General features: G+C 53.1%; 1 protein-coding gene across 1 annotated transcript; it reads left to right on the top strand.

Moving 5' to 3' along the window:
• The first annotated feature begins 2,920 nt into the window (after positions 1 to 2,920).
• Positions 2,921 to 6,453, top strand: LOC148593549 (uncharacterized). The gene is made up of 7 exons (XM_088530546.1): positions 2,921 to 3,482; positions 3,868 to 4,034; positions 4,157 to 4,318; positions 4,477 to 4,586; positions 5,056 to 5,251; positions 5,490 to 5,621; positions 6,127 to 6,453. The coding sequence occupies exons 1-7, from the start codon at positions 2,921 to 2,923 to the stop codon at positions 6,451 to 6,453; spliced, it is 1,656 nt and encodes a 551-aa protein (XP_088386672.1).
• Positions 6,454 to 9,108: the final 2,655 nt, after the last annotated feature.

Below are 9,108 nucleotides of genomic sequence, written 5' to 3'. Positions count from 1 at the left end.
TTTACGTCACTCTACAGGGCGGGCCATAAAATAGTTCCACACCTAGTAGTAGTTTGCACTGTAATGTGAACTAGCACTAGAATGCTGGGTGCAGTGCCTGCTGGGTCCTGCTTCTGCTCAGGACGCGGGTCTTGCCATTCAGCATGTCCAAGAGCAAAGATGCTCATGAGGGTAATGTGCAGGCATCAAACCCAGAATCACTGGCTATAAAAGCTTGACTTTCCAGTGGGTAAAACATGGAATAAGCTTTTCCCCTTCAGCAGAGGGCCCCTTCTATGTGGTCCACTCTAGGCAGAACACACAAAGCGATCCTGAAGTCTCTTCCCAGCTCTTTTGAAGGGCCATGGTTTCCTGTGAAGACTTCAAAAACCTGTTTTTTTCCAGCAGGATTCTCTCTAGTGAGTCCAGCTTTCCAGCCATGGATGCTAGCTAAGATCATTTTCTTTTCAGTCATTATATCTGCAGTGGGGGTCCTTGAATATCTATCAACCAGCTTCCTAGTAAGCCTCTTCCCTTTCATGCCCTACACTGTGGCACCACCTGGAGAAACACATCCTTCCAAACCAGTGAGGTGCAATCTCTTCCCACACACATCTCAGCATTGATTTAGGAGAGCAAATGGCAGCCAAAGGACTTTGGTATGTGCTTAAGAGGAAAGTGTCAGTGAAGTATGAGAGAAAAAAACATTCCTGCAGGTTTTAAAGGCGTTTGGACTGGGACTGAGGTGTAGCCTGCACACATAGCTACTTCTGTTTCAGTGTCTGGATGACACTCTCTGCATTTGAGCCTCTCCGCAGAACCCCTAGCATGGACCCGAGTTGAGGTGGGATGCTGATGCCTGCAGGTTGTTCTCTGCAGGCCTCTGCAGTATCCCAAGGCTATGCAAGGACTTTCCTACTGTGTTCACTGTGGTCAGTTTTGGGCCTCTCACTACAGGGAAGACATTGAGGTGCTGGAGCATGTCCAGAGAAGGGCAACAAAGCTGATAAAAGGACAACAAAGCTGGTGAAGGGGCTGGAGCAGAGACCTTATGAGGAGCAGCTGAGGGAGCTGCGACTATTTAGTGTGGAGAAGAGGAGACTCAGGGGAGACCTTATTGCTCTCTACAACTACCTGAAAGGAGGTTGTAGTGAGGCAGGAGTCGATCTCTTCTCCAGAATAACTGCAGATAAAACAAGAGGAAATGGCCTCAAGTTGCGCCAGGGGAGGTTCAGGTTAGACATCAGGAAGAATTTCTGCATGGAAAGAGTAGTCAGGCATTGGAACAGGCTGCCCAGAAAAGTGGTGGAGTCCTTGTCCCTGGCAGTTTTCAAGAAATGTGTAGATGAGGAACTTAGGGCTGTGGTCTAGCAGGTAGGCTGTTGAAGGGTTTAATGCTTGAACTCACTGATCTCGAAGGTCTTTTCCAACCATGATGATTCTATGATTCTCATTCTACCACATCACAAGTGGATAGCAGTCCTGCTGTTTAGACAGGAGAATTGGTTCCCTAAGCACCTTCCCTGAGCGTGCTTGGAGATGGGGTAGCCCGTTCCCATGTTCCTGAGAAATTTAGGCACTTAGAGTGGCACCATGTGGGCCTTGGTGCTACTTGACAACTCCAACACCTGTCCAGCTGTGCCAGCACATACAAGTCATGTTGCAGCCATGCAGAGGGGCTGTCCTGTGCCCCCACAGCCTCGACCCCTTCCCACCAGCGCATCACAGAGTGGCATGTGTGGCATCACAACGTGCGTCAGTGGCACGGAGGTGGCCTCGGCCGCCAGCGCCCGCCCGTGCCCCAGTGCGCAGCTGTACCAGTGCGAGGTAGCTGGGAGACGTGGGCTCCCAGTTAGCTGGTACAGCAGAGCACGGGGACAGTGGTCCCAGCTTTCCCAGGCCTGCTCTGCTCCTGGCGCTGCTTGGCATTGTCATCTGGCCCTCGGCAGCGCCATGGGGCAGACGTGCTGCGGTGTGCGGGGCCCTGCCAGCCCCGCTCCCAGCTCGCAGGCCTGGCCCGGGGCCCCTGGCTCCTCTCGCAGGAGCTCCCAGCTCCTGCTGGTTGAGCGTGCGCAGGTGACGCGGCACCAGCGCACGCAGGGAAGGCACCTCCTGCTCTTCCCCGATGCCGTCGCCTTCGCCAAATTCAAGTAAGCACAAGGACTTCTGCCCCCGACCCAGACCACTGCCCCGGCCAGCAGCCCCAGGTCCTGCTCCTGCCCGCTCCTGCTTCCGCTGGAGCACCGAGGGACCCAAAGGCCCTTGGAGGGCCCCAGCATGAGCCCTTCCTCCTGGCCTTCCAGCCTGTGCTATGTGTGGATGCCCGGGCTCCTGACGAGCTCTCGCAGTCCAAATACCTGCAGAACCCCTGCACGCGTGTGCTGATGCTGCAAGGAGGGATGCGCTTGCCCTTGAATGCAGGGTGGTGTAAGAGGAAAGGGGCAGGCTCCTGCATCTGCCATCCTCATGTACAGCCCCTGAGCACCCTTCTGCTCCTGAGGCTTGGGGTGGCCACCCTAAGGCTCTGCCAGGGGAAACGGCTCTGCCCTGGGGGGCAGCTGGGGCTGCCCCCACGACACCACCTCCACAGGGCTCCCTGCTCTTCCTCCCACAGACTTGGCGACTCCTTCCTGCTGAAGCACCGGGTGCCCCTGAGTGAGCTCTGGGTGCTCTGCGGGAAGGAGGAGGCGGCTCACAGAGGGGAAGAGGAGGAGGAGGCTTTTGGCCTGAAATGCGCCAACAGCCTCCTCCTCGTGTGGCCGAGCAAGAGCTGTGTGGTCACATTTCGGTGAGTGTGGGGCCTGGGGAGCTGTGGCTCTGCAGAGCAGCGGGAGGAGGAGGAGGATGGGCCCTGAGCCTTCTCTCTCCCTTGGGCTGCAGGTCACAGGAGGTGAAGGAGTCATGGCTCAGCGCCATGCTCAGGTGAGGCCTGTGGGCAGTGATGCCGCTGGCGGCACTGGGTGTCCAGGCTGCTGGTGCTGCAGAGCTGCCGGGGAGCTGTCGTGGGGCGCAGGGAGCTCCTGGGCAGAGCTGCCCTGGGCCCTGCGCACGCGGAGGGGGCGCAGGCAGCAGCACCGGGGCCGTGCAGAGCGGTGCTGCCCGCGGGCTAGCGCTGTGGGCAGGTCTGCAGGGGAGGGTGGCTGGAGGGGCTGCGCTGCTGTGCGCGCAGCGAGCAGAGAGCTGGGCAGTGACCCAGCTCTGCCCTGGGGGCTGCCCTGTGCCCAGCAGGAGCCGGGGAGACCAGGGGGCCCGCGTCACCCGCCTGGCCTCATTTGAACGGCTCCTCAATGAGGTGATCAGCGCCCACGGTCCCGTAAGTGCCCCTGGGCTTCCCGCTGCTCCCCGAGCTCTCAGGCCTTCGGGGAATAGCCCAGCAGCTCCCATTGACCCTCTGCTCTCTTGCACAGTCAGCATCGCTGAGCGCCCGGACCGTCGAGGTGCTGATTTCGGCAGCGGTGAGCAGCTGCTCCCGGTGCCCCGGCCCTTGCGGGTGTTGCCAGCAGGTATCTGTGTTTGTGGAGGGGAGGTGCCAGGGGCTGCAGGGCAGACCACATTTGGGCACCCTGTGCCCAGGGGCTGCAGCCTCTTGGCATGCAGCAACCCCCCAAGGCGCCTGGGGGCTGTGGGCTGCAGGGCTGGCTTGCCCTGGTCCCTGCAGCCCTGGCTGCTGCTGCAGGCAAATCCGTGACCTGGGGCCTTTTCTTGCAGGCTGGTCCCACACAAGGAGCTGCCGAGGTCCTCGCAGCTCCTCAGGAGGGACCCTGCCCAGCGCCCGGTGAGTGAGCTGGGCAGAGCAGCGGGGCAGCTGCCCTCTCCCTCAACACCCTGCACGCACACAGTGCTGCTCCTGCTGCTGGAGCCTGACGCTCGCTTTCCTCTCACCGGCAGCTCGTGGACCTCCCCAGAAGAGGAGGTCCATCCCCTGGCCGTTTGCGCGGCACCGCAGCTCGGCCAGTGGGAAGTGCCCGGAGGTGCCGGTTGCCCAGAGCCATCTGTTTGGGCAGCCCCTGGACAGGCTCTGTGGGGAAGAGGGGAGCCTGCCCCAGCCCGTCCAGGTAGGGCAGCCGGGCCCCTGGGGACTTGGCCTGAGCACGCGCTGCCCTGCAGCAAGACCCAGCTCCCATCACTAGCGGCCTTTGTGCACCCCAAGAACTCTTCTGTTTGCTTCTCCCGGCAGGACCTCCTGGCGATCTTGTACAGGGAGGGACCCGCCGCGGAGGGCATTTTCCGAATCGCTGCCAGCGAGCGGGATCGTCGGCAGCTCAGGGAAGCCCTCGATACAGGAGGCAGCGTGGAGCTTGAGAGCAAGCCTGTGTACCTCCTGGCTGCTCTCTTAAAGGTGAACTCCTTCCCCTCCTCCTCCTCATCCTCCTTGTTCCCCTTGGAGAGCAGGGAGCCCAAAGCCAGCTGCCCCCTGGGGAGCCCAAGTGCCAGGGATGCTCCCTCTGGGCTCAGGGCCCATGTCCAGAGCCTCATCTCCATACTCTGATCTTGCAGGATTTCCTTCGTAACATCCCCTCCACGCTGCTCTCGGCGGCCCTGTACGAGAGGTGGATGCAGGCTCTGGCTAAAGCAAGCAAGGAGGAGCAGATGCAAGAGCTGAAAGAGTAAGTGTTGTGGGTAGTGCCAGTGTTCAGGGGTGTGTGGGAGAGCTCAGGACCTTCCCTGGCAATGGGCAGGCTCCTGCAAAGACCCATCGTTTCTGTGAGCTGGTGCTGATAGTGCACAAGAGAGCCCCAGGCTTTCATGGGCCTTTGCAAAGCCTCCCACCCCGTCATGTGCTGACAAGCTCCCCATTCCTCACGCTCTCCGTGTGCCTGAAGGGCAGGCACCTTGCTGAAGCACCTGCCTCTGAATCAAAGTCTTGGCCTTGCAGATCTTGCACATAAGCGGCTCCTTAGCTGCCATTGGAGGTTTCTCCCCAGGGCATGTGTAAAGCAGGGAGAGAAAGCAGGGGCCTTGCTCTCTTTGAAGGACGCACCGTTTGTGGGAGTTTCCTTGAGACTCCTTGCTCGCAGGCAGAAGCAACGGGCACTGCCTCCTCACGTCAGGGCCCTTGTGTTTCTGTTCACGCAGGGTGGCTGAGCAACTGCCGCCATCAAATCAGCTCTTGCTGAAGAACTTGCTTGCCGTGCTGAAACACATCAGCCAGAGCGCTGCACAGAATAAGATGACCTCCCGGAACCTGGCCATCTGCATTGGGCCCAGCATGCTGGGCCCCGGCCAGGACAGCACCTTGCCACTCCAGCTGCAGGTGGAGATGAACAGCAAGGTATGTGGAAGATGCCACGGAGCTTCCCAGATTGGCCACAGCTCAGCCAGGCCCACACATCCCACAGCCTTTGCAAAAGCCACCTCTGCTCAGCAATGCGCAAGCCGACAGGCAGAGCTCTTCCTGCAGCTGCAGCCGTAGAGCTACAGCCCTGGGGACAGATCCATCAGTGGGGAGCAGCAAACACTGCTGATGCCTTTGGAGCCCTTTGCCTGATGCCCATGGTTTCTGTGTGCAGGTGGCGGTGCTGGTGGAGGTCCTCATAGAGAACCATGCTGCAATATTTGGGGAGGACGTGGCCTCTCCTGGCAGCCCCTCTGCTGAGCAGCCCTCCGAGGACACCGGCGGCTCCGCAGGTCTGTGTGCAGAGGTGTCAATGGCTCCTGGCTCAGTTCTTTTGCTGGCAGCACCTGCCAGGAGCTGGCAAGGGCAGTTCTCACTCCACACAAGGCTCCCTGATTTTATACCCTGGTAGAGCTCAGCTTTTTGCAGCATTGCTCACTATGGGCTGGAACTGCCCTCTGCCAGTGTGGGATATTGGTCCTGGAGGCTCTTGTGTGTCCTGAACTGCTCCTCCCCTCCATAAGGGCTGAGGTTGCAGCTTGCCATCCTCCAGGGTCTGTGTAGTCCCACAGGCAAAGCCCCCTTTTCCTGCAGAGAGACGCTCAGAAGTAGCTAAGAGGTTCTTTCTGCCCACAGGACATCTAGGGGCTGCCAGCCCCAGCCCTGTGCCCAGCCCCGTGCCTGAGGCATCCTGCATCCTCCAAGTCTCTGAGGGGCAGCAGCAGGAGCAGCAGCAGCCCCATGGGAGAAGCCCCAGCACCAGCAGGACTTACGCAGGGTGTGCCTCTGCCCCTCCACTGCTGCCTTCCCAGGAAATTGATCATGGCACAAGGGACAGGAGCTTCTCAGTGCCAGCCCTGTCCATCCTGGAGTGCTCAGAGGGCAGCAGAAGATACCAGAAGTGGAGCAGCAGGGCAGACAGCAATGCTATTGGGCAGCAAGAGCCTTGCCTGGAGCACGAGGCCCTGGAAAAAGAGCCTGCCCAAGTGCCTGCCCTTTTCTCCCACATCGCTCCTCCCCAGGCCTCCTCCAGGCGCTCCCTGGACAGCGCCTTGTCTTTTTACCGGCGCCCCTCCACCGTGCCCCTGCGGCCTGCGTCCATGCCCCCCTGCTGCGGGTGGGCCAACACCACCACCTAAGCAGCCACCAGCCGGGCTCTGGCACGGCGCACCTGGGGCATGAACAGCAGAGCCCGGGTGGCCGTGGGCCAGCATTGAGGTGGCCCTGAGCCTCACCAGGGGCTGGGAGCTCTCACATCTGGGCACACTGAGGGGAAAGGAGGAGAAGGAGGAGGAGGTGCTTCAGGGGTGCTAGTAAGAGGCGAGAAGACATCAAAACTGTAACCACTGTAACTAATCAGAAAAGTAACCATTGTGGTCTGCTGCTGGAAACATCTCAGCGTGAAAACATGTTGGACTCCAATACTGGAGTCCAAAAGGAAAGAAAAAAGCAGCAATGAAGAGCAAAGGAGAAGAAGGAGGAAAGAAGAGAAAGTTTAATGGAAAGAAAGGAAAAAGAGAAAAGGAAATGGAGAGAAAAAGAATAAAAGAAAAAGAGGAAAGAGACATGGATGAGGGAAAAGTCCTATGCAAGGAAAAAGTGAAGGTAAGGCAGCTGAAAGAAGGAATGCTAAAAAAAAGTAAGGGAAGAAAACTACTAGGAAACCACTAGGAAAGGAAAAGGAAAGAAAAATGTAAATAAAATGCAAATGAAGTGGAAAATTAAGGAAAAAGAATAAGGAAGAAAAAGTAAAAAGAAATTTGGAAAGGGAATAAGAAAGTAAAAAAAAAATGGAGACATAAAAGAAAGAAAAAATGAAAACAAAGGCAAGGGAAACCAACCCAAATGGAAAGCCAATAATCAAGAAAGCAAGAAATAAAGTAAGAAATCAATCAAGTAAGAAGGAAGCAAACATGAAACAGGATAGCAAAAATAAAGAAACAATAATGGAAATCAAAATGAGTAGGGAAAAAAAGGAGAAAATAAAAAATTCCAGCAAAAATAAAAGTAAAAAAAAAAACAGGAGAAAATAAAGGAGGGAAAAAAGACAGTTGAAAAGAAACAAGAAAGAGCAGAAAGAAGTATCCATGAATGAAAATCAGGGAAAGACAAGAAAACACAATCAAGAGGAAAAAAAAAAAAAAGAAAAGAAAAGCAAAACCACAGAAAATGAGGAAGAGAGAAGCAATAAAAGAAAAGGAAAGAGACACCAAAGAAATAAGAATGGAAAAAGTAAAGAAAGGACAACCTGGAAAACATGATAGGGAAGAAAAAGTAAAAAGAAATTTGGAAAGGGAAGAAGAAGGTAAAAAAAAATGGAGACATAAAGGAAAGAAAAAATGAAAACAAAGGCAAGGGAAACCAACCCAAATGGAAAGCAAATAATCAAGCAAGCAAGAAATAAAGTAAGAAAGCAAGCAAGCAAGAAGGAAGCAATCATGAAACAGGATAGCAAAAATAAAGAAACAATAATGGAAATCAAAACGAGTGGGGAAAAAAAGGAGAAAATAAAAAATTCCAGCAAAAATAAAAGTAAAAAAAAAAGGGAGAAAATAAAGGAGGGAAAAAAAGACAGTTGAAAAGAAACAAGAAAGAGCAGAAAGAACTATCCATGAATGAAAAACACGGAAAGACAAGAAAACACAACCAAGAGAAAAAAAAAAAAAAGAACAGCAAAAGCACAGAAAATGAGGAAGAGAGAAGCAATAAAAGAAAAGAAAAGAGACACCAAAGAAATAAGAATGGAAAAGTAAAGAAAGGACAACCTGGAAAACATGATAAGGAAGAAAAAGTAAAAAGAAATTTGGAAAGGGAAGAAGAAAGTAAAAAAAAAAAAAATGGAGACATAAAGGAAAGAAAAAATGAAAACAAAGGCAAGGGAAACCAACCCAAATGGAAAGCAAATAACCAAGCAAGCAAGAAATAAAGTAAGAAAGCAAGTAAGCAAGAAGGAAGCAATCATGAAACAGGAGAGCAAAAATAAAGAAACAATAATGGAAATCAAAATGAGTGGGGAAAAAAAGGAGAAAATAAAAAATTCCAGCAAAAATAAAAGTAAAAAAAAAAAAAAGGAGAAAATAAAGGAGGGAAAAAAGACAGTTGAAAAGAAACAATAAAGAGCAGAAAGAAGTATCCATGAATGAAAATCAGGGAAAGACAAGAAAACACAATCAAGAGAAAAAAAGAAAGGAAAGCAAAAGCACAGAAAATGAGGAAGAGAGAAGCAATTAAAAAAAAAAAAAAAAAAAAAAAAAAAAAAAAGGAGACACCAAAGAAATAAGAATGGAAAAGTAAAGAAAGGACAACCTGGAAAACATGAAAAGGAAGAAAAAAGAAGAAATAAGCAGAGAGAAAAAGAAAGAAAAATGGAAAAAGAAAGAAAACCAAAGGAAGTAGAAAATGGTGAAGAAAGACAAACCCCCTTCACAAATGCAGATCTCCCTCTCTGAGAATGTAGTGCCGCTCTGTTGCAGAAGTGCAGTCCCAGCCTATGGGTAGCGTCTGCTTGCAGAGAGCTGAAGCCTCAGGGCAAAGGAAAAGCACAGGCTGCTGCCTCCATGCCGAGAAGCTAGCACGGCCTCAACGGAAGCAACATGGGCTGCATACCCTGACAGTCCCACTTTTTTTTGCAGTCACCACTCCAGTGGTGCCAACACAATTTCTTCCGAGGTTCCGTGGGAACAGAGGTGGCATGCTCTGTGAAAAGCCAGCACCAAGCCTGTCTTGCACATGCACTTTGCATATAACCATGCATTTAGAGGTCTTGGCCTATGTTTTTCTTTCTGCAAAAGGTG

This window comes from Tinamus guttatus, unplaced genomic scaffold (assembly GCF_059628265.1).
Source record: "Tinamus guttatus ecotype Peru unplaced genomic scaffold, ASM5962826v1 Tinamus_guttatus_pri_ptg000383l, whole genome shotgun sequence".
Classification (NCBI taxonomy): Eukaryota; Metazoa; Chordata; class Aves; order Tinamiformes; family Tinamidae; genus Tinamus; species Tinamus guttatus.
Note: the sequence above shows the minus strand (reverse complement) of the source record. Positions and strands in the feature narration are given on the sequence as shown.

What these genes read in the sequence shown, in the direction of transcription:
- LOC148593549 (XM_088530546.1), top strand. Translation starts at nt 2,921, where the DNA reads ATGCCGCTGGCGGCACTGGGTGTCCAGGCTGCTGGTGCTGCAGAGCTG. An exon ending in CTTGCGGGTGTTGCCAGCAG is followed by an intron (nt 3,483 to 3,867) that starts GTATCTGTGTTT and finishes TCTCACCGGCAG; the next exon opens with CTCGTGGACCTCCCCAGAAG. An exon ending in CAGATGCAAGAGCTGAAAGA is followed by an intron (nt 4,587 to 5,055) that starts GTAAGTGTTGTG and finishes CTGTTCACGCAG; the next exon opens with GGTGGCTGAGCAACTGCCGC.